Here is a 23,849-nt window from a genome sequence, read left to right as displayed (position 1 = left end):
AATGATTGTTAATACAGCATAATTGAGCAAAGTTGTCCGGATGAGGTGAGAAACACCATCATAGCATGTCTAGCTGTATGTCCTGAAGTGTCATGAAATGATGGATGCTTTTAGGAGAACAGCTGCAGGTGTTTCTGTTGGCTAGGACAGTTCTGGCTCTGGTTCGTCTTTGGCAAAAGAAAATGCCCTGCAGAGTTTTCTCGTAAACAAAGAGAAGAACGCTCACGTCTTCTTCTTTACTGCCTTTATGCTGCTGCGCTTCTCCACGTTACAACTACCAACTGTTGAAAGTGGGAGCAGTTTGATACCAGTGGCAGGATGTGAACCTGCTTTCTATTTACAAAACAACGTAGAAAACTCCACAGGGTTCCTTTAATCAAGGACTTGCATGAAACATGGATCCCACTGATTGAAATGAATCCTATTTTCATGCATTTGATCATTTGGATGCTTGTCTGTCCTGGTTGATGGTTGAAGGTTAAAAGCACCAACGCACTATTAGACGTGAGAGTGCTGTTCACATGGGATGATTGTATTTGTCAGACTTTCTTTCCCACTTTCCATGTAAAAGACAAATATGAATCCTTGTAGTAAAACTAAATGCTAAATAAATTCACCTCTCTACAAATGATTTAGTTTGTAACAGCAGTTGTTTCACAGAGCAGGGAAGGGCAATTTAAACGTGTCGCTGCCTCGAGCTAGCTGTATTTATAAAGGAGACTGCTGCACGCTTTCACAAACATGTTTTGATGCAGGAGAAATGTTTAAATTGAGGTTAAAGGAGGACAGTTTGAGTCACTGCAGTCAGTGATGCTAGACCAAGACCGACAAGCTGACTGACAGGGTCATATAAAGTATTTTAGCTTGAACACCATTTGGTTGACTGGAGGGGTTTTAAACTTTGCTTTATTCTACAAAATGGATTTGGTCAGAGAGAGGTCTCAGTACGACTTCTTTATATATATCAGGACCTTCTCGTCAACAGGGTTATAAAGAGAAAGATGTGTAGTTTGTGGTAACACCCTCGGCACATTCTTCACAAAAGCATCCCTTTACATGGCACACTACATACAGATATTAATTCAACGCACGTCAGCTGATGGTAAATACTACAGGGAAGAGGAAAGTCGAAGTTTCCACACTTTCAGTCCAGGCCATAGGGATAGTGGTTGTGAAAGAGGAACCGAGCAGACAAGAAAATTCCGAGTGTAGTTTCTGTTTCCCTGTCTGGTTTGAAGACGGGCCGGTGACGTGTAACAGATTGCTTTATGGTTCTGTGGAGCTTTATGGTTCTGTGGAGCTCTTCCTTCTACGTTGTTCAGTTGCCGATGTTCAGTTAAATATGCGATCAGGACATCAGCATTCATGCTCTTCTAGTCAGCGATCTGATAAAGTTACACTGAACAACCAAACAACCAATCAGAGTTTAAACTGACAGGAGGACGAAGGTTCTGTTCACTTAAATTATGATGCGTTCAGGCTCTGCTCAGTGAAAATGAGAACTGGGCGAAGGTAAATTATAACGTTATCGTGATGTGTTCACATGTAATCTGTAAAATGTAGTGTTGGTGAGAAACTTGAATAAATCCAGTAGTTTGAAGGAGATGTTTTCAAACAACATAAATAGATATTAGAGATGAATTATGACTTGTTTACACTAGCTCTAAACAGATTATAATACATCATTAAAACTACTCATCCAAAAAAATACAATCTTTTATTTCCTTAACATTTGAATTGTGAGTTTTTATGAAGAAGAAGAAAACACTATAGATGACTAAAACAAACATTTAGAATTGTTGATGCTTTACAGACTTCAGAGCAGTTTAAATGATTTAGGAGCCTTGTAGACCAGCTGCTATAATCAAACAACAATATGGATCATCAATGATTGGCATTTAGTATCTCACGTGATCAGGGATCTCTTAAAGTTATATTTACTCTCTTTTTTTCTTTTGTGCTGATCCAATCTGTGACTCTGATCTGTGTTATGATCCGGTGCACTACTGTTAGCTTCACCTGTTCTTTCCTTTGCATGGGAAAATGTCTGTCTATTCACTGTGTAAGGTCAAAGCAAACAATCTGTACTCCTGCTAGACACAATTGGTTTAATGGCATGTTGATGAGGAGAGCAGGAATCTAATGGGTTAATCTAATCTAAAGCTCATCTTTTTCATTTCCTCTTTGGCTTCTGGAGAAACACGAAATAGAGAAAGCTGCTGGTGGAGCTGGTTTGTTTACCTGGGGGGGGGGGGGGGGGTTTAACTGTCACAGGACATAATCGGAGCTTGAGTGTGCATATGCATTGGGAGTTTTACTAGCTTAGAATTCTGGTTAAAAGTATTAGTGAGTCAGGTTTGTGAGCTGCAGTATTGCCTATTCTTCACTGGATCTGGAGACTGATCAGTTTGGGTCAAAGTGTTGCTCTGAATCACTGCTTTCTCCATTAACGGGAGCCTTCGCGTACCAGAATGCAATGCTGCTACATTTTGAGTGACATCACCACAATCACATGCACTCCACAGTGTTCTCAAACTAATACCTGGGCTTGCTAGCTATGTTAATTGTGCACACACACTCCTATGACGCAAACATAAATTAGTCCAACAGTGTGTCTTTACCTTGAGGCATCTCTTAAAAGCTTGAAAATGAGGGTGTGTTTCTCCCTGACACACTTTCTATAATGAATGAAATGAAAAGACATAGAACACCTAGAATTGTGTCTGGACTGTTATCGTCACGTGGTCCGCAGAATCCCTCCCTGTGGAGGTCCTTGGATAGCGGTCCTGATAGAAGTGGCTCTGCTAGTGGTTAGCTGCTACCTGAGCTCTGCTGGAGAAGAAGGAGAGGGAGTCTGCTGAGGAACTTGTTGTAGCCGCAGGTCACGGTTGTTCTAGAAAAAGAAGGGTGGACTGCTGCGGCACATGTACCAACATGACAGCATTTCAGCACAACTCTAATCCCTGTTAGTGAAATGTAACGTAAACCAGCACTGCCCCCTTCTGGTGCAACCTCGTGTTTCAACCACCACCGCAGGAAAGTCATTATCAGACACATTCTAATATTATTCTAATTTAATCATTTCTCCAGAAGCAAAGCTGTGACTGTAGGAACTGTGTTCCCGCTGCCACTCGTATGCATACACGAGCAGTGCAAGAAGAGGAATGGATACCATGATTGAAAATAGTCGACAGCTTGCCGGAGGCTGTGTGTAAAAATGCAGTGTGATTATCATGTGCACGCTGCAGCACAGTGTCTCTTTTGTTGTCTCTTCACACCACGACTTGTGAAGAGGTTGGATGTGTGTGTGAGAAGATACGACTCTGCCCTCATAGCTTCTTCATACAGTATGAATCTGTAACTTCATGTCCTTTGTAGACTAAACCACAGAAGCTGTTAAAGACAAAAAGTCAGATTTTAGAGTGCATCTGCTTTTTTTCAAATTCAGATACCAAGTTTTATTTCCCAGCCTGCATGAACACAACATCTGATTACATCTTTTCAACCCAACAAGGTCATACTCTTCCCAATAAGCATGCCCATGGTGGGCTGTGACGTGGCCTCACATTAAGCTGTAGGAGTGTGAGGCCTGCTGGGATTACTCCCTCCATGGCTGAGGAGGTAGACCATTCCCTGTTAAATTACCACCTAGCTTCTACCTTCTGCGTCCAATAAAACCTTTATGGAGCGTAGCTGCCATTTAGGACCACGTCCCTGTGTTCGGCCACGTTTGAGAGGAATCCAAAGCAGCAGGGAAGTTGGTTCAGAACCTCAGAGTTTTGTACAACGAGGGTGGGAGGACTTTTTGCTTTGTCAGCCTCTTCACTGACCAGGAAACACACACACAGGTGCACAAGGTGAAGGCAGAGACTAAATTCTTTCTTATAAAAACACACGGTTAGAAATACCGTTTCCCTTTTGGTTTAAGTTATGTGAAATGACATTAGTTTAAAAGATGAGGTCATTGATTGAAGACAATTGTAGAGCTCAAACAATACATCAGTAGATCGACAGAAAAGAGAATCAACCAAACTGAATAATTTAAGTCATTTTACCTAAAACTCTCAGTTTTCTTCTTCTTTCTCAAGTATACTGTTTCCTCTTCTGTGAACTGAAGTGTTTCTAACCTGTTTTTGGTCGAACAAAACAAGGAATTTGAAGAGAAGACATCAACTTGTGCTCTGGGAAATTTGATGGCACATTTTCTATATTTTCTGCCCACTAATTGAGAAAACAATCAGCAGATTCATTGATGATGAAATCATTGTTAGTTTAGAGAAAAAAATGTTTTTGTTAAATGTGAAAATGAATGAAAAACCCTACTTTCAGCACTACCGTGACTTGCATCTGAGAAAATGTTATTATCTTATGCAAAGTAAATGCTCACAATGATCCAGTGGTCAGACACACAGGGATCTAGATTGAATGCCTTTTCATTAAATACTTCTCATACATGCAGACATTTGCATCTAAATCACAACACACACTGCATGTGAAAGCCTCAGCTGTCTTTGACACCTGTTTAAGTTGGCTGAGTGCTTCCTCTGTGTTGCCTTACAATGCTCCAGGTCGCCCATCGTTGTCTACTATGGAGCACGAACTCTAACTACTCAATTAAAAAATTCATCAGAATTCTATTGAATATGAGTCACACATGGATGAATGTCTCTGTCACATCAAATACACAGTTGACTACACATGTAATGTATCTTTTCTCCTGTCTTGATTTTCACTGCTGTATTCTACCATCAGGTTTGCTGGAATGGGTAACCTGCTAAAAGTCCTAACAAGGGATATAGAGAACTATCCGCACTTTTTCCTGGACTTTGAAAGTAAGTCTGGCCGAGGAGTGGAACAAAGGGAGAAAGAGATGGATGGAGAAAGAGATGTGGGGGGGTTTGTTTCTTTTCTGTCAGCAGGTCTCTGCCCCCGATGACCATGCCTCGATGAGTCTGCTTCTGCTCCTCTCTTTTTCTCCTCCCCCCTCCCTCCGTCTCCTCTCACTCGGTCACGACCTCCTGCTCTCTCAGCTCTGATCTGCCTTCTTTGTTCAAATAACTTATTGATGACTTTTTAACACCATGCGTACTTTCCTTCCTTTCTCTTTCTTGTATTTCCTCTCTTGCAGAAACCAAATGGGGAATCTGTTAAAAGTGCTCACTTGCACAGAGCTCGAGCAGGGGCCAAACTTTTTCCTTGACTTTGAAAGTGAGCACAGCTTTACCTGTCCTGCTAGGCCCCTCTTAATCCCAGCGTCATTTTTCTTTGACCTCTCAGTAGCTGCTCTGACTGGTCAGGGGTCAGCCTATTCAGCTATTGCACTGTCAACCTTTGCATGTATTATAAGTCATGATTCATTTCAGCATGTTTTTGAAATCCATTCACTGCGTGCCACGCTGAAGAAGAATGGAGCTGACCCTTGACCTCTGCCGTCTGCTTTCACTAAGTCATCTGCCTGCATGCCCCTGTATGTGCACTGATAGTAGGACACCTTTGACACATGCATATGTGGCCTAATGTAATCACTAACTCATTATCATCAGCTCCATTAAGCAGTGTTTCTCTTCCTACATAATCTGTTCAGTAGTTATCATTTCATTATGTAGTCAGTGTTGGTTCAATATATAAGAGATGGAAAACATTCCTCCAGCCCTGCAGTAGAATATAGTACATCGACTACATTACTGCTCTGCTTCCTAATGCTCACATAGAACAAATACATCAGCGTTGGTCTCTTTCCAAAACACAATGGGCCTCCACAGTGCCACTCTCACCATGTAGCCGACCTCGGGCTCTGTTTATTCAGCTAAGAGGAGGTGATGGGTTCTGAAATGTTGTAATGTCACAGATGCTCTGTATTTAGAGCCGCTGTTCTTCTCTCTGTGGTCATGATGGGCAGAGCTTGTTACCTGAGAATCTGTAGCAGAAGCATCGTGATCGTTTCTTGTGTTTTAGACCTTACATCGACTGCCACGATATCAAAATATGTGCTGAACACTGAAGCAAACCAAGCTAACGGGAGAGATGTGGCTTTGCAGTTCACTGTTCCTGTTGTAACCAGACAGGACATATGGGAGAGAACAGTTGGCCTCTCTGTAGGTTGCAGACACGGCAGAGAATTCATATTCTAGTACAATTAGTAGATAACTTTTTAATAGATTTATCGTTTAGTGTAGCAGGTTGCAGTAAATGCATCCCGCTCCAGCGGATTCAGTTCCATTATGGATACTTGAAAACTCATGAAACTGGTTTGGAGCCACTCGGTCTACAGCAGAGTGCTTCATTGTTTTCTAGACGACTCCAGTCTTCTCAGTGTAGTGGACTCATGAGGTCTGGAGTTTGTTTTTGAAATTGAAGACGTCCCTCTGGCGTCACGGTTTGGTGACAGACTGATGCTGTACCTGCTAAAGCTAAGACTGTTTAGTGAAGTGAAACAATGCTTTTAGCTTTGACACAGTTCATCATGCTGAGTGTCTTTATCCTCATCAACCATCATCTCAATGAACGGACTGTGATGAGTGAGAATAACACTTGGCACTCATGCCCTTGTTCCCCCAGCCAGTGTTAAACACTGTCATTACTTATTTGATCAAAGCCTTTTCAAATCAAGTTGCTGTGTAAAATTTCAATCTGAAAATGAAAGATGAATTTAAAATGTAAAAAAGATTAAGTTGATGTGAAAAGGCACAAATGATCAGTTTTGAAATGTTTGTATTCACATTGACTGCTTAGTAGCTTAGCAAACTGTTGTCAGACATCCACCTGATATACACACACACACACATTTACACCTTTGTGTGTTTGTGTGTGTGTCAGATGCACAACCAACAGAAGGAGAGCGTGAGGTGTGGAACCAGGTGAACTCCGTCCTCCAGGACTCAGAGAACATCCTGTGTGGCCTGCAGGCGTACAAAGGAGCCGGCCAGGAGATCAGAGATGTGAGGAACACACACACACACACACACACACACAACAAACGGCCTTCTGTTCTTTCTCTTCACCACACAATGCGTGCGACTCTACATGTCATATCTGAACCGTTAGCAGTATAGAAAAGGGGAGAACAGCTGAACTGACATCAAGTTTCACTGAAACGCGTTACGATCCCGTTAACTCTTCTCCCCAGCAGACGGTACTCATGGTGCAGGATGTTGATGATCTGACAGTAAACCAAATATCTTTGAGTTGTTAGCTGATTACAATTTGGTGGTCAAAGGTCACTGTGGCCTCACAAAACATGTTTTTGACCACAACTCAAGAATGTATATTTTTACAGATGTCTAATAGAATAGAATGACAGATGTGGATGTAAGTAAACTGCAGCATGACTGTTTGTCAGAGGGATACAACGGCACGGTGTTCATTCTATTCATTTGTTTTGTTTCCAGGCGATTCAAAACCCCAACGACTTCATGCTGCAGGAGCGAGCCTGGAACTCAGTCTGCCCGCTGGTCATCAAACTCAAGAAGTTCTACAGTTTCTCTCTCAGACTAGGTATGTCACAGTGGAGGAGCTTCTCTGTGTTTGTCTTTTGAAAACGGCTCATGATCGAAACCTTTTCATCTTATTGAGTCACCTTCTTGGTCCAATAAAGGGAAAGTAGCATTCCTTGTCTTATTTTGAGGAAGATTTATTTTATTTTCAAAAGGCTTAAATTTCTCTCTTTTTCTTTTTTGACAACAAAATGTGTCTTTATATACAGAAGTCAAGTGAATGATACATAAACCTAATGTTCATGTTGCACATTTGACAACTGGTCTTGTAACAAAATGAGTCGACTATAAAATCAAGCGTTCAGATCTTTGCTTCTCTTCTGTCAAATCTGTTCATGTAAATACATTCTCAACTGGACCTGAAAGAGGTTTTCATGTGTAGCAGCTGACGTCTTGTGCGTGTGTGTGCGTGTGTTTGCAGAGGAGGCTCTGCAGAGTTTGCTGGAGTGCCTGACATGTCCACCCTTCACGCCTACTCAGCACCTGGAGAGGGAGCAGGCTCTGGCCAAACAGTTTGCTGAGATCCTCCACTTCACGCTGCGCTTCGATGAGCTCAAGGTCTGCTGGAAACTTAGTCCTCCTTCATTTCTTTACTCAGTGACACGCAAAGTACACTTGTGATGGTAAATGTGTTCTTTCTCCTCAGATGAGAATTCCTGCCATCCAGAATGACTTCAGCTACTACAGAAGAACCATCAGTCGAAACCGGATAAACAACATGAATGTGAGTCACCACCAGTTGTTTTATAAGAGCAGATCTACAACAAATCCACTTGTTCTTACTGTGGTCTGTGATATTTCTATATTGGAGTTAGTGTGAGGGACATTCAACTGGTAGTGAAACGGTCTCAGTTTAATACAGATGTAGTGCTGAAGCACTGCCACTTTAGTCCACAGGGACCGCCAGAATCAACACAAAATAAAAAGTTCCTCAACGTAACGTGAAGTATCTGCAGTGCTTTCTCTGTTTAAAAGAGGAGACAATCTCAGAACGACACGAGAAAAGATGTTCACTGTGTTTTGATGTGTTTGATGTCACATCAGAGACCAGAAAGAGGCCAAACTAATCACATCAGGGGTACTGTAGTATTAATAATGGACTAAGTGTGAAAAAGTTACAACTATATACAATAAAGAAGAGGGAGATGCTCGTGCATTGGAAAGTGGAAACAATTGTGGTGAAACACACCCTCCTCCACTGACACCTGTTTGTTTATGCACCTACAGTTGGACATTGAGAGTGAAGTCAACAACGAGATGGCTAACAGGATGTCTCTGTTCTACGCAGAGGCCACACCCATGCTGAAGACACTCAGCAATGCAACCACAAGCTTTGTGACAGAGGTGAGAGTGCTGCCACTGTAGTCAGTAACCACACAGTGACTCAGCAAATTTAAGGGAAACTTAGCATTTGTTGCATCCATTGTCATCATGCTGTGGCTGGATGAGGAAGTCCAAAAAGACTAAAGGAGTTACACGTTGTGTCAGAAACCATATTATCATGTTGTAACAAGTTATTTTGGTTTTCTAACAACTTGAACAATTAATGAACTCATTGTTGCATGTGTGTTGTTTGCGTGTTGTGTAGAACAAGACGCTTCCCCTGGAGAACACAACGGACTGTCTCAGCACCATGGCCAGCGTCTGTAAAGTCATGCTGGAGACGCCGTGAGTCACGATGCTTTTCTCTACACACAAAATCACTTTCGCTTTGAGAAAAGAAAGAACACATCAAATCAAGCAGCACTCGTTTTTCCTATATTCTCACAGTGACAAGTCACATCCTGTGATGGAGGTTTGTGTTGATTCAGCAGCCGTTGGGTTATTGTACCATCCTGTCTTGCTCGATAGATTGTCAGCATTAAGTGAGACAGGTTGAGTCCATGAATGTCAAGACAACACCTTGAGACTCTTGAATTTGATGCATATTTACGTGCGGAAAGGGATATCCCAGTCATCCACACAGCCTCATGGCACATACAGTATGTGCACATGTATTTGTCCAACTGCGCACCAACAAATAATGTACCGAAAGTGCCAGTATTGATTATTTGGCGTTGAGTTGATGCAGATTGTTAGTAAAGACTTCAATCTTTCTCATTTCATAACTCTTTCCCTGTGCAATCCTCTTCCTCCCTCTCTTCCTGTGCATTCAGGGAATATTCTAGTCGTTTCAGCAGCGAGGACACGCTCTTGTTTTGCATGAGGGTCATGGTGGGAGTCATCATACTTTATGACCACGTCCACCCCAATGGTGCCTTCAACAAGTCCTCCAAGATAGACGTAAGAGGCACACACACACACGTGTACAGGACTGAAGCGGTGTAACAGCATCACTGTGCAGCACGGATCTGTGTGGTGATGCAGCTCTGTTCTTTTCTCCTCAGATGAAAGGCTGCATAAAGGTCCTGAAGGACCAGCCAGCAGACAACGTAGAAGGCCTCCTGAATGCCCTCAAGTAGGTTCACTGTGGATCCATGGTTAGACTTTCATAAAATATCTGAGACTGGCCAGTAATCTTTATTTATCCATTCTGCCCAAGAAGTTCTGGAAAGTCGTGTATTTCAGTGAATGTTTTATTTTCTAATGTATTCCACTTGATATAGTAAATTTATCAGCCTCTTAATTTGTCAACTAAATATTGCCGCAAAGTTGTTGCCAATGTCAGCTTCAATATAAGTCCAAAAACCTAGTTCCCCTTTACCTGTACTGGTGTGTCACAGTGTTTTGGGGCTAAACTCAGAGTTGTATTAACAGACAAGAAGGAACAATCTACTTTTATAAGAACAAAAACTTCACCAAGATCCAAATCAGAAAATGCAATGGACAGTAAATCCTGCTTGTTTCTCAAGATTACCAACCCTATCATTAATGTTTCTGTGTAAATGTTATATGTCAGGCTGAACCATGTGCCGTCCTCTTTATTTACCTTTATTTTTACGCCTCTGGGCCTCTCCTGGTAACCCCATGTTTAACCTCACAACGCTTTGAAGTGACCTCAGTAGATCCATACTGTCACCAAAGTGACCTCAGTAGATCCATTCTGTCACCAAAGTGACCTCAGTAGTTACATTCTGTCACCAAAGTGACCTCAGTAGATCCATTCTGTCACCAAAGTGACCTCAGTAGTTACATTCTGTCACCAAAGTGACCTCAGTAGATCCATTCTGTCACCAAAGTGACCTCAGTGGATCCATTCTGTCACCAAAGTCACCTCAGTGGATCCATTCTGTCACCAAAGTCACCTCAGTAGATCCATTCTGTCACCAAAGTCACCTCAGTAGATCCATTCTGTCACCTCAGTAGATCCATTCTGTCACCAAAGTCACCTCAGTAGATCCATACTGTCACCAAAGTGACCACAGTGGATCCATTCTGTCACCAAAGTGACCTCAGTGGATCCATACTGTCACCAAAGTGACCTCAGTGGATCCATACTGTCACCAAAGTGACCACAGTAGATCCATTCTGTCACCAAAGTGACCACAGTAGATCCATTCTGTCACCAAAGTGACCTCAGTAGATCCATTCTGTCACCAAAGTGACCTCATTAGAGATCCATACTGTGACCTCAGTAGAGATCCATACTGTGACCTCAGTAGATCCATTCTGTCACCAAAGTGACCACAGTAGATCCATTCTGTCACCAAAGTGACCTCAGTAGATCCATTCTGTCACCAAAGTGACCTCATTAGAGATCCATACTGTGACCTCAGTAGAGATCCATACTGTGACCTCAGTAGATCCATTCTGTCACCAAAGTGACCTCAGTAGATCCAGGTCTAATGTAGGCCAAGAGGAGCTGGGTCCAGTCCTCGGTGCTGACGGGTGCTGTGGATCCTCACTAACCTCCCCGTTGTTTCTCCTCAGATTCACCACCAAACACCTGAACGACGAGTCCACTCCGAAGAACATCCGGACGATGCTCCAGTAGTCTCTGCTCTTTCTTGTTTTAATATATATATATAAACCGATATGAAGAGGATCAATGCTCTGACCTCAAAGAAGATGTATATGTTTACATTATTTAAAGACTCGATGTTAATACTTGTGTGTATTTGCATAGTCGTTCCCTCCAAGCTATTGAAAGCTGCAGAACATTTAGCTTCTGCTTTGCAAAAACAGTATGAAATGATCACATGAATGGCCTCTACTGCTCACAGCTGTCTAAGCACAAATGATTGAAACCTGTCAGCCTTACGTACCTGAGCTTCACAAGCTGCACTGGGTCTTTATGGATCTTCTCAATCTTTTATTTGACAATGGAATTAGTTTGGTCTGCAGCTTTTAGACAAATTCAACTTTGGTTTTTGAAGCTGAAGTTGATCTTTTTTTGAAAGAGTGAACATTTTAAATTGTGACAAAGGTTCTCGTTCATATCACGACGACAGAGTCTGTGTCATGTGTTAAAACAAGTGAAGTTGTTTCTGTCTTGACCTACAAAGAGTGAGACTAAATATGAAACCAATCTGTGTTATGATGGACATGTGTGCTGCAGTGAAGGGCTCGTTACTGAGAGCAGATGAGGGATCGGTTGGTTTGATGTACGTATTGCTAAAAGCATTCGGGTTGTTTTCTGTTTTTATAGTCAGCTGTTGTCTTTGTCTCTTTTTGTTTTTCACACTCCAATCTCATGCAACTGTTGAAATAAATCCACTGTGAACATAAAGAGTTACTTTGCACTTCCAGTAAGATCCCGTATGTCAAGGTTTGCTTTAATGTGGAGGTTTGAAAAAGGCTGTGATGAGGAAACAGGAAATCAAATCGCCCACCTGATGTTATATTGAACCGCTCAGTATGTGGCCACGCTCTGAACGACGCCTGTTTTAAGTGACTATTGTATGAAACAAAGAAAGGTTTTTTTTTTTTTTAGGCCTTTCATCCTGAATAATTGATATGTGCTTCTTGTTAAAAAGAAAGCTTCTCTGCTCTGTGTGTAACTCTCTGGCTCTATTTCCAGAGGGATTAAAGGAATAGTTCAGCTCGTCTCCACTGCTGACACCAATGTGACCCGCCTTATTTTTTACAATGAACTTTGATACGTTGATAGTGTGATGGTTGTCACTGATCGTAGCCGATGTGGGACTCTGTTATGTGTTGCTGACGTCATGGCTTCATCTCCTCAGTAAGTGTCTGATCAGCAGCTCCTCACACACTCACCAGGTCGGACAATCTCCTCATCGGTGACCGTCGTGGTTCATTTTGACTGTCGTCTTTTAAAAGGATGCAGCTAATAAACACAGATCAGTCGTGAAGACGCATTTTATTTTGGGTAAAACTGACACAAATGTTCTTAGAGAGTAACCGAGCAGATTTCAATGTGACCGTCGTACTATAATGATAATTACGACTTCACCAAACCATCAACAGCCCTGTGGTGTTAGGACATGGAGCACCATGTGGCCTTAAACAGTCGCACAAGCTGACAAATATCAGGAAGAACCCGGTAAAGATAGTACTTTTTATGACATAATTCCTTTGATTTCATCCATAAGCCATGGAGACACTGCTCCATACACACCCTGCCCTTAGAATTAACATTCAGCTCATAACATTGATTTAACATGTTGGGTATCTACCATTCATTTAGGTCTGTTTGGGCCGCCTGTGTCTAGTAATTTATATGCATGTGTGAGTGCGAGCATACTTTGAATGCCATGTTTTTATACACGATGAGGTAAAAGTACACGGAGCAGACTTGGACCGATGTGTACGTATGATGCTGATGTTTGCAGTTCAAAAGAAGCTTCTCTCTCTGCCCAGCTGTTGCTACTGTGTGTTGAATGCATGATGTTCTGAACACTGAGACAAAATCAGCTGTTTGTCTTAAACTCACAGTTATTGTTTTAATATTTTTGTTGATAAAGTGCTTTGGCTTTGTTCTGCGTTATGAATGGGATGTGTGGATTGGATAATAAAGGTGGTACATTTCTTATACGGAATATGTTTCCTTTGCTTTTCTTACTTGCAGGAAGTATTCTGATCTTTTACTACAGTAAAAGTACTTCACTACAAGTAAGAGTCCTGCTTTGAAAATATCGCTGAAGTGAAAGTATTATCAGGTAAATGAACCATGAGTATTAAAAGTCATACTTAATGCAGATAGCTCCAAATATTCATTGAACTTATTTATTATTCAAACAATGAAAGGAAAAAGCAATAAATCCTCAGTTTTGCACAAATAAGGAAAAAACATGTTTTTTTAGTTGAATTATCATTCGGGCTGTAATTAAGTTATAACAAAAAACACTTTATTCGCTCTTTGTATGTAAAAAAAAAAAAAAAATCTTTATTTGTAAAATAACTGAAGTTATCAAATAAAGTAGTGAAGTAAAAAGTACACTGTAGAAGTAGAAAGCATGAAAAGAAATGCACAAGTAAAGTACAAGTAAAAATGTGTACTTGAAAGTAACTTTACTTTGTTACATTCCACACAGACAGCCTATACTAGCTTGAAATGAAAGAAGTGTTCTTATTGTAATCATCATCAGGACTGTGTGAGGACCAGCTCATCCAAACAGCCACAGTGGACATTTAAACAATTACATCTGCTCAAAGTTATCAAAAACAAGCACCGTTAAGGTCTTCACATACCAGGGGGTATTTTGTGCGATTCATTTGCAAGTTGATACATTTTTGCAAACTGTTTTTGACATACTAGAGTGGTTTTGTTCATACCAGACGCTGCAAAAAAGTGGCGTGATTTTTCTTTTTTTAGTAATAAGTTACATTTTTTCTGAGCTTTCACATTGCAAATAAAGATATCAACCAATCACGTTGTGTTAAACAGACATATTGAAAACATACAATATATTGTACAACAACACAGAGGCTCAGTAGTCCTGAACCAGGACCTTCCAATCTTTACAAAAGCAGCACAGACCAGATCCACTCATCCTGTTCTTACCTTTCACAATAAAAGCCCTAGACATACACACTGTGTAACTGCTTACCAGAGGGAACTCATGTTCACTCAGAGCATTCTGCTAAAAGTAGAGTCATCAATTTATTATCTTACAGTAGTTCAGGTTATACAACAGTTGAGCTCAGACAGACTGACGGACGCTGCTCTGATCCTCGTTGGGTCTCTGGCTGTATGAGTCTATTCAAATCTTTTACTGAAAAAGTGATGCAACTGTTGCAATATTTCACATCAGTTTTGATGTGAAATATTCACAGACGAGTGTTTAGCATTTTCGTGTCATCCTATCCTTTATACGCTATGTTTAAATGTGAGACATCATTACTGAGCAGAACTGTTAAAATATTCTATAAGATGCCGTCCTATAATAACGACGAGGCTATTAACTTTATTTACAGCTTGTGCTAAAAACTCTCTTTAACAAAATCTTTCCATGTTCATGAGTGGTTTTCTTCTTCAAGAAGCGTTTTGTTCCTTGTGTGAAACCCTGGGAACTTATTTAAAGTTCGACATTAGGAGTCAAGTCTACTCTTATAATAATGACATGAAACATCAAGATGTCATCAGAATGTCTCTCCTCATCTCCATCCAGTGCGGCCTTTACTCAATAACATGCACATGAATAGTATTTGTAGAATGCATTCCGTGTACAAATATACATCAAACTACACCTTCCGACTGTAGAGCTGTGGCTGTGAATCTGGTCCTGAAGCTGTGGTTCTGACGTCCTGCTGATGTGTGTGTGGAGCAGACCCAGTCCAGGACAGTGGTGTAGCTGATTGATAGAAACATTCACCTCATTAGTGATGTTTCCACTTCAGGTTGTAAGTCCTAAACAGAAGCATTAGTATGTGGACATGTCAACTTCTTAACTTTAAGGCACGCTCTCTGATATCACTTCATTTTTCATTTCATTGTAACTTGAATTTGAAACATTTTTGTTCCTCTTTGATGATGCATATTAACGCATTTAAGACTTTATACTGTCGGATTTGAATTGTCATGTTTTGTTTGACTTCATGAACAAAGATGTTGATATTCTATTAAAAGAAGATATAAAAGAAGAAACAGATGTCCCGTTATTACATATTACCCGTTAGATGCCTCCTAAACAAATCTTCTAATGCTTTGCTTTAAATTTAAAAAACAACTAAAATACTCAGAATCAATAATTTAGCTCCACTCAGGAGTTAGTAACAAGACATGAAACATTTTAATAGGGTCACAAACTACACTCCGTCTGCGACTTTTCTTGCAGAATCAGTCATTTTAAACTCCTGAATATCTTGCCGTGTGGTTACATCATACTCAGCCCAGAGGAAGTGGAGGAGCTGGGATTGCTTACTGGGAGCACTCCGGTGGGAGCGCCGGGACGCCCTGAGCGCCTCCACGCTCAGCCGGGGCACCGCCGACCTCACCGGCCCCGGACGGATCCCGGCGTTCCACCGGGTGAGGCGCAGCATGGCCATGGCGGTCTCCTTGGTGACGGGGAGGTCGAGACTGTGAGACGCCCAAGGTGGTCGCGATTGGGTCTCAGGAGGATGCTGAAGAGGAGGAGGAAGAGCAGGATGATAAAGAGGAGGAGGATGAAGAGGAGGAGGAAGAGGAGGAGGAGGAAGAGGAGGATGTTGGGGTCTGCAGTTGGAGCTGAGGAACATCTGAAGGAGGAGAGAGACAAAAGTTATCAGAGAACTGGAGTTACTTTGATAACCAAAATTCAACATGATTCCAGATGTAGTGAGTTATATTTCATATTAGTTCCTGTATCCAGGCAAAAAAAGTATGTATGAAGATTTCATCAAAGTCTGAATATTAAATGCCACAGTGTCCTCTATCTCACCCCCACCCCCTCTTCCCTCGAACCCCATCATCAGCATAATTTGGTTTCAGCTCCCTCTCTGAGCAGCTCCTCATTAACATGCTTTTTCTGTGTAAACGCTGCTCCATAATGCATGATGCCTGCTGGTTGCACAGTCTCCAGAGAGTCCCCCCCCCCCCCCCTCCCTTTAACTGAGACAAGGGGGTCACAGTCACAGAGGGGTTGTGTTGGCGGTGGTGATGGATGGAGAGGTTTACCAGCGACTTGGCTTTGCGCAGCTTGTAATGCGCCTCAGACAGTGTCCTCTGGCTGCCGTCGCCTGGCCTCCATGCGTTGCTGCGGCGGGTGGAGGCTCCGCTGTTCACTGCCCTGCAGAGAGACAGTAGAGTCGGTGAGCAGCTGGAGCTTCGGTGGGTCTGCAGAGAATTCACACATATCAATCAGTCACAAGGAGGGGTCAAAGAGCAAAGTGTGGCCGTTGTTCTGCAAATAATGAACCAAAGAAAGCCCTGAATTAATGCTGCACCTTCATGTTTCATATTTCGGTTGTGTGCACTATGAGCTACACCTTGAGCTCCGTTGGAGCACCAACCTTTTTAAACCCTCTTTGGACTTTTTCTGTCTATTTCTTCTGCTGGAAAGCAGATTGTTTCATTCCTCCTTTCTGCTGCGTTTGCTGGCGCACAGTTCAGTTGAGTTGTAATATTACTTTATAGTAAATGTGTACATTATATCTGCTGCACATGATATACTTTATTATTACATTATGTACCTATAGTGTACTGATTATTACACATAGTGGCCTCAACCACTGGACCTCTTTTGTACAATATTTGCACAATTTGCTTATAAACTCTATAGTATTTTAATGGATATATTGTATATAGCTTTTTAAATTTCATTTTTTTTAATGATTTTACTAAAATAGTTCTTTGTCCTGATACCTCTCAGTGCTGCAGGGATAGAAAAAGTCTGATCTTATAGTTGCATATTTGGATTTCTGTTAAGTTATTTCACATATTTCAACACTTCTTTGGGTTTTTTAAGTCACTGTGGAACATTACATTTGATTTATTCACACAGTTGTCTTTTCTTTTCAGCTTATTATGCATTGTTAGAAACAGAAATCCTAGTTTTAGAATATGTAATGCAAACACCAAAACTATGTTTCTACATTTCTTATTATCTGAGACTCACACATTGACTTTATTGAGCGTCTGGAGAAAAACAGACTGTTAAACTCTACAGAAACTTCTCTTTGGCTAAAGTACTCATATATATATTCAAGTCTCAGAGTGCTAATGTTATGTCCATAAATGAATAACACTACTTAATAGTAATCTTCCTCATCACATCCATTAATAACATGATGAAGTTCAGCAATTGGTAAGTTTGTTTTTGCTTAACATGATCTTTTTTTTCCTTCAGGTTTTGTCTAAGTTGACCAACTCTGACGGCCTGTTGGAGAAGTGCAGCCTCACGCTCTGAGCGCTTCTTCACTGGGGTCCAGGTTGTCCAGGTAGTTGAAGCGTAGTGTGTCTGTGGGACGTCTGTCAGAGTCTCTCCACGGCTGCTTCTCTCCTCTTGATCCCGTCCTGGAGATGCCTCCAGCTGATGGGGTGATGGGCGCTGAAGGCTCCTCACCCATGAAGGCCGGTCCGGACGGATCTTCACGTCTCCTGCTGACGGCGGAAACGTGTGGAACCACAAACTGCTGCTGGGATGAGGCGGCCTGGAGGTGGACATTACACTGTAACATCGCTCTGTTCTGCATGAGGGTTTGTCCTGAGCCATAGTACTTGATATGTGACCGGTGAGCTGGCTCTGGATCTGATCTCCTGACCTGCAGCGAGGTGAGTCGCAGCTCCTGCACAGTCTGGATGTAGTGTCTCTTCCAGACGCCCTGCTCCAAAGGGCCGGGGGAGAAGCTGATGCACCAGCCCAGCCTCACACACTTGGGCATCCACAGCTGGTCCAGTTCCACTATGCTCCTCCAGTGCCAGCTCACCTGCTCGCAGAAGAAGAAGAAAAAAAAGTGAGTGATTCTCAGCTGGCTCCGTTGAGTCATCCATGCTGACAACTCTACACACACACACACATATATATATTATGGTCCGGTTTGTGTACCCGGGCACATCGACAGAGGCTGCGTGGGTCCAGGAATGAGAAGAGGTAGAGGCAGAGGGCTCTGGGCAGCAGGCAGGAGAGGTCTGCGGCCTGCAGGGGGAGCCGTGTGCTCACGCTGACGCTCAGGAAGCTCAGCTGCTCCACCGAACAGCTCAGCACTAAGTCCTGCAGCACCGCCTTCCTCTGGCCGTCAGACCACCTGTCGAACTGACATAAAGACGTGAGAGAACACGGACGGAGTTCCTCCACATGGACCGTGTCAGGTGAAAGGAGCTGGACGGACGATGGACTCCTCAGAGACTGGTTTCTAAACTCACACTGAGCTCACTGCACAGTCAAGGATTTACATTTAGTGTTTCTCTGTTCATCATCATCATCATTTTAAAGGGACAGTTCACCCCAAAATCAAAAACATACATTTTTCCTCTTAAATGTACTGATATTTATCAACGTAGATAGTGTCGGTGTGAGTTGCCTGGTGTTGGAGAGATCAGCTGTAGAGATGTCTGCCTCCTCTCCACTATAACGGGACTATATGACACTCGGCTTGTGGTGCTCAAACCGCCAAAAACTATTTTCTTTCTAGCACAGTTCCATAGCGCCGTATAATGCGATTATATCGGAGAGGACATCTCTAAAGCTGATACCTCCAACACCAGGCAACTCACAGCAAAACTATCTGGATTGATAACTAGCACGACAAGGAGGAGGTTAAATATGTATTTTTGATTTTAGGGGTGAACTGTCCCTTTAACTCACCCACTTTGCCAGAAGGTTCCGCCTCTCTTCAAACACCTGAGAAAGAAGAGGAAAGTGAAAAAGGTTAGTGATCACATCGAACTGCACTGTCAGGAACAACAAAGGTGATGATGGTGGTGCGAATGAGACGAGATATTTTAAATGAAGAGCAAAGAGATGAGCTTCTGGGTCCTGCTAGTGACTCACAGCGGTTTATTAAGACCTGTTTAAGAACTCTGAAGATGCAGTAAGACTTCCTGTCAGCCCGTTACTGACGGAGTCACTTCATTCTGCTCGGGTTGATGCTGTGTGACGGCTCTTTCTGGGCTTTGAGGCTTAATGTTGGTCTTCCTCACACTGACACAAATCTATGACTCATCACAATGTAACTTCTCGAGTTCACTTCACTCAATATTTCACAAATACCAAATCTTTTAAGGAAACACTAAGTGAACTTGGTTAACTCAAAAATGCTTCTGAATAAAATAAAGTATATTTATTTCCGAGGCTCTTATGGGGGAAAGGTTATCTAATATGTCACCACAAAAAAGAGAAAAGTCTAAAGATATATACAGATTTGAGGTGAAAAATGTTTTCTTCTTACCTGCATAAATTATCTTCTGATTTATTCATTTATTTATAAAGTAGTTCAAAGGAGCTCCACTTTGAAAAGCTGCAGTAAAATGCTGCTTACATATTGATGCTCTATTATTAATAATGTAATAATGTCATATATAATAATATGTCTTTCACAGAGGCCATTTACGTTTACTACTTTCACTTTTGATACTCTTAGTACATTTTGTTGATGATACTTCTGTACTTTTACTTTAGTAACATTTGGACTGCAGGGCTTTTACTTGTGATGAGTATTTTTACACTGTGGTGTTGCTACTGAAGTACTTATCAGAGTACTTTTTTCCACTATTCACAAGATGAAAGCTGTACTCTATGACTATGATTGTGAGGAACATGTACAGTATTTGTCTGAGGGCACTGGTGCAGATGAGCGACCGTACCTTGCTGTTGGACACCGGGTGGTTGAGAGGAGTCCAGGTGCTCCGTGTGGTCTTCATCTTAGCACAGCTAGCAGATGACCTCGGTGGCACTCTGGCACCAAGAGGCATCTTTGCTGGTTAAAGGTGACGCACCCAAAACTTTATTCACATGTTTGATACTAGTTTCTTACATGTTGTGTGTATGTGAAGCATGCAGCATCTGCCAGAGGGCTTGAAGCCTAATGTTCATCCTCCTTCTAACAATATTAAGTTCAATAACATCCCAGCTATTATCTCACTTAAAGGGACAGTTCACCCCAAATCAAAAATACATATTTTCTCTGTTAGTGCTATTTATCTGGATTGTTTTGGTGTCCACTACTCCTTCGCGTCGAAAGGAGTCAGCTGAGGTGGTTCGGGCATCTAATTAGGATGCCTCCTGGACGCCTCCCACTGGAGGTTTTCCAGGCACGTCCAACTGGGAAGAGACCCCGGGGAAGACCCAGAACACGCTGGAGGGATTACATCTCCCAGCTGGCCTGAGAACACCTCGGGATCCCCCAGAATGAGCTGGAACATGTTGCCGGTGAGAGGGAAGTCTGGGTCAGCCTGCTTGGCCTGTTGCCACCGCGACCCGACCCCGGATAAGCGGAGGAAAATGGATGGATGGATGGATGGATGGAATTGGTGTCCACAGAACAAGGTCTGTGGACTATCTTGAGTCCTTAGTCCTGTTATATTGTCGGGTGAACTGTCCCTTTAAAATGGATAAAGTCTACAGTAAAACAGTTCCGAAGCCTAAATGAGAGAAGTCCAGCTGACACACGAAACACTGCAGTGTTTAAAGAGTTAACATCAGAACTGCACAACACACTCCTCTGGTATTTCACTCACCATCAGTTCTCCTCTGAAGGAATTAAACCCTACACACTCTCTCTCTGAGTGCAAACTCCTGATGGCCTTTGTGTCCGTACACCCAACTCTTCTTCTTTTCTCCTTCTTCCCCTTTCCCTGTGCACAGTTTACTTGTTCCCATAGTAACAGTGAGCGTACTCTCCTTACAAGGACTGGCTGCCACAGCCTGTCACACACAGGGGGGGGGGCAGCAAAGCAAACCAGTGGAGAGTGTGGAGTGTGCAGGCCCCACTGGCTCTAATGATGACAAACAGTGGTAGTGCAGAAGGCCTGACGCTGCAGCTATGGAGACCACCTGCCTCTGATACACTGATCCTGCAGAGAATACCTGTTACAGCTTGGGCCTTTAAAAATGAATTCCACATTCATTCACTATGTGTGTTTTAAAACACTAAATACATGAGACATGTAAGTAGAAAAATGTCTGTTATTAATCATTTGTATTATCAGTAGCAGTAGTAGTAGAAGTAGTTGCAGTAGCAGTAGTAGTAATATAACCTTGTGTAAGGCGTAATAATGTAGGCGTTTCCCATAATGCGCCTGTTGCATTGAGTTCAAACCGCTGCTGCAGGCCAATATTAATAATGAAAAATGTTTCAGATCCATTTTACAGACGAACAGCTCGAGCACTCAGCCCCACCGGTCTGAGAAGTTTCCCATTCAAAAGCAGAAAGCCCTGCTCGTGCTCGAATGGGCGGTGGCGCGCAAAGAAGACAGAAAACCTGCTGCGAAGAAAGACTGAAAGCTGCGTCAAGTTAAACAAAACACACACGGAGCCAGACCGGAAACCAGCCATCGGGCCTCCAAAGTAATAGTGTAGAATATACTGTTATTCGGATTTATATTCATCTGATATGATTCACACGTCACAATATTCCCCCTGTTAGTGATATTACTTACATTAAAATTGTCAATATTGATGCATCAGGGAATATTAAACAGGTCTACCATTTTACTGTTGAGGCTGGCAATCTTTATCCATGCACTATATTTTATAGACTTGTTAGTTTTATGAATAATGTTGAAATGTAAATAATGTGTGGCTATAACTGTAGAGTGATAATACATGTAGAGGAGTCTCTCCTCCTCCTCCTCTCTCCTTCTGTATGAATTCATGTCTCATTAATGCTCATTACTGACTTTACTTCAGAGTCTTTGTGCTTTCTCTCCTCACAGGTTTCCAGGGATCAGGGATCGGGGTTCTATCTGGATCGGGGTTCTATCTGGATCGGAGTTCTCTCTGGATCGGGGTTGTATCTGGATCGGGGTTGTATCTGGATCGGGGTTCTCTCTGGATCGGGGTTCTATCTGGACCGGGGTTCTATCTGGACCGGGGTTGTATCTGGATCGGGGTTGTATCTGGATCGGGGTTCTCTCTGGATCGGGGTTCTATCTGGACCGGGGTTCTATCTGGACCGGGGTTGTATCTGGATCGGGGTTGTATCTGGATCAGGGTTCTCTCTGGATTGGGGTTCTATCTGGACCGGGGTTCTCTCTGGATCGGGGTTCTATCTGGACCGGGGTTCTCTCTGGATCGGGGTTCTATCTGGACCGGGGTTCTGCCTGCTGCCGAGGCCCTGCTGACACTGCTACTATCATTATTATTAGTCACATTTCTATTACTATTGCTGTTTTATTATTTATTTCCATTATGTTATATCCACTGCTGCTGTTATTAGTGCTACTACTGTTACCACTCATTTGCATCGTTTCATGACTGTTCTGTAATTGTATTATATTGTTCATTCTGTACACATGACATCTATTGCACAAGTTTGTGGTTCAAAATATTGGGCTATAAAAATAACATTGAATAAAAAATTGAATTGAAAAGTCGTAATTTAACACTGATATTTATAGTGAAGTAGATATAATAAGGTGTAAATACTTGCTTCAAAAATAGGTGCAGTGCTATACTACTTATTTTCCACTACTGCTTACTGTCTTCTGTTCCTGGCTCTCGTCTCGTTTGTCGTTCATGAAGCTTTTATTGTTTAGAGTCTTGTCTGGAAGCCATTTTTGAAATATCGCGGGCTTAACGCTCGGCGGAGAAGGGGGGAGGAGGACAGAGGAGGGGGAGGACAGGAGGAGACGAGAGGAGGAGACGGGAGGAGGGTGCTGGAAGGGGGACATTCACTCATTGTTACCAACTCGAGGAGCCGCGGAGACCCCGTTGCTACACGTGAATTTCCGGCACAATATTCAGGTAAAGTTGCCTTTAATTTAACAGCTAGCTTACATTTACCACCGGACTGTTTCTCACGAGCAGCCCGGCTCGGTGCGGTGAATTAACGTTAGAACACCGGTCCGCTGGCTACATATGCCACGGTTACTATCATTTAGGATCAACTAACCGTCATCTTTTGTCTCCGCTGCGCTGCTTGCCATTGTGTTGTATTGAACCTTTTTTTCTGTAGTTTGGCAGAGACAAACAAACAACCGCGAGGAGGTCGCGGTTAACTAGCTACACGCGCATTTATGAGGAGCCGTTCATTTATGGAGCTAAAGGAGGAGCCCGGTAATGTGGATGCTCAGGTGGACTAACGGGCGCAGTAATGCACATATACATATATTCCTATATATATATATATATATATATATATATATATATATGTATATGTGTATATTTAGAATACTCAACCTTTAGAATGCAGCGGGGCTTGTTGGACAGGTGTACAAGATATTAGTATTTATTGATTTGTGTTGTAATGTATTGGGTTGTTGTGGGTGTGTACTGTCATGTCAATGTAGCAATAACCGAATGGAACAAATATAGTTCAAATAAAGAAAAAGAAAAAAGGCTAAAAGAAAAAAAAATGTCTACAACTCAAGGTTAC

At 42.3% G+C, this 23,849-nt stretch overlaps 2 protein-coding genes across 5 annotated transcripts in view; one reads left to right on the top strand and one right to left on the bottom strand.

Annotated features, from left to right (window-relative positions):
* Window positions 1-13,435, top strand: part of fam49a (family with sequence similarity 49 member A) — a 34,126-nt gene extending 20,691 nt beyond the window's left edge. For 2 of the 4 annotated variants that reach the window (XM_076084367.1, XM_076084368.1), the window contains exons 3-12: window positions 4,753-4,832; window positions 6,817-6,938; window positions 7,389-7,494; window positions 7,915-8,051; window positions 8,140-8,217; window positions 8,721-8,837; window positions 9,082-9,161; window positions 9,650-9,776; window positions 9,881-9,951; window positions 11,364-13,435. In XM_076084367.1, coding sequence (XP_075940482.1) covers window positions 4,763-4,832; window positions 6,817-6,938; window positions 7,389-7,494; window positions 7,915-8,051; window positions 8,140-8,217; window positions 8,721-8,837; window positions 9,082-9,161; window positions 9,650-9,776; window positions 9,881-9,951; window positions 11,364-11,427 — 972 coding nt within the window. In that variant the 5' untranslated portion in view covers window positions 4,753-4,762 and the 3' untranslated portion in view covers window positions 11,428-13,435. Of the gene's footprint in view, window positions 1-4,752; window positions 4,833-4,871; window positions 5,209-6,816; window positions 6,939-7,388; window positions 7,495-7,914; window positions 8,052-8,139; window positions 8,218-8,720; window positions 8,838-9,081; window positions 9,162-9,649; window positions 9,777-9,880; window positions 9,952-11,363 lie in introns of those variants that run through there. The other 2 variants (XM_076084369.1, XM_076084370.1) reach the window with 2 other exon arrangements.
* Window positions 13,436-15,644: 2,209 nt separating this feature from the next.
* On the bottom strand, window positions 15,645-20,214 carry fbxo16 (F-box protein 16). Its single transcript, XM_076084735.1, has 8 exons — window positions 20,119-20,214; window positions 19,121-19,156; window positions 18,362-18,568; window positions 18,078-18,242; window positions 17,716-17,966; window positions 16,492-16,603; window positions 16,019-16,073; window positions 15,645-15,949 (listed from the first exon to the last, which is right to left on the bottom strand). Exons 1-8 carry the CDS (start codon window positions 20,173-20,175, stop codon window positions 15,645-15,647), a joined length of 1,188 nt encoding a protein of 395 aa, XP_075940850.1. The 5' UTR covers window positions 20,176-20,214.
* Between the last annotated feature and the right edge of the window lie 3,635 nt (window positions 20,215-23,849).

This window comes from Anarhichas minor, unplaced genomic scaffold (genome assembly GCF_050575085.1).
Source record: "Anarhichas minor isolate MPS153535 unplaced genomic scaffold, ASM5057508v1 ptg000136l, whole genome shotgun sequence".
Lineage (NCBI taxonomy): Eukaryota > Metazoa > Chordata > Actinopteri > Perciformes > Anarhichadidae > Anarhichas > Anarhichas minor.
Note: the sequence above shows the minus strand (reverse complement) of the source record. Positions and strands in the feature narration are given on the sequence as shown.

Excerpts from the sequence above, each read along its gene's own strand:
- fbxo16 (XM_076084735.1), bottom strand. The coding sequence starts at position 20,175 with ATGAAGACCACACGGAGCACCTGGACTCCTCTCAACCACCCGGTGTCC. Across the intron at positions 17,967-18,077 it reads TGCGACTCACCTCGCTGCAG|GCCGCCTCATCCCAGCAGCA; the intron begins GTCAGGAGATCA and ends GTCCACCTCCAG. Across the intron at positions 16,604-17,715 it reads AGTGAAGAAGCGCTCAGAGC|GGCAGTGAACAGCGGAGCCT; the intron begins GTGAGGCTGCAC and ends GTCTCTCTGCAG.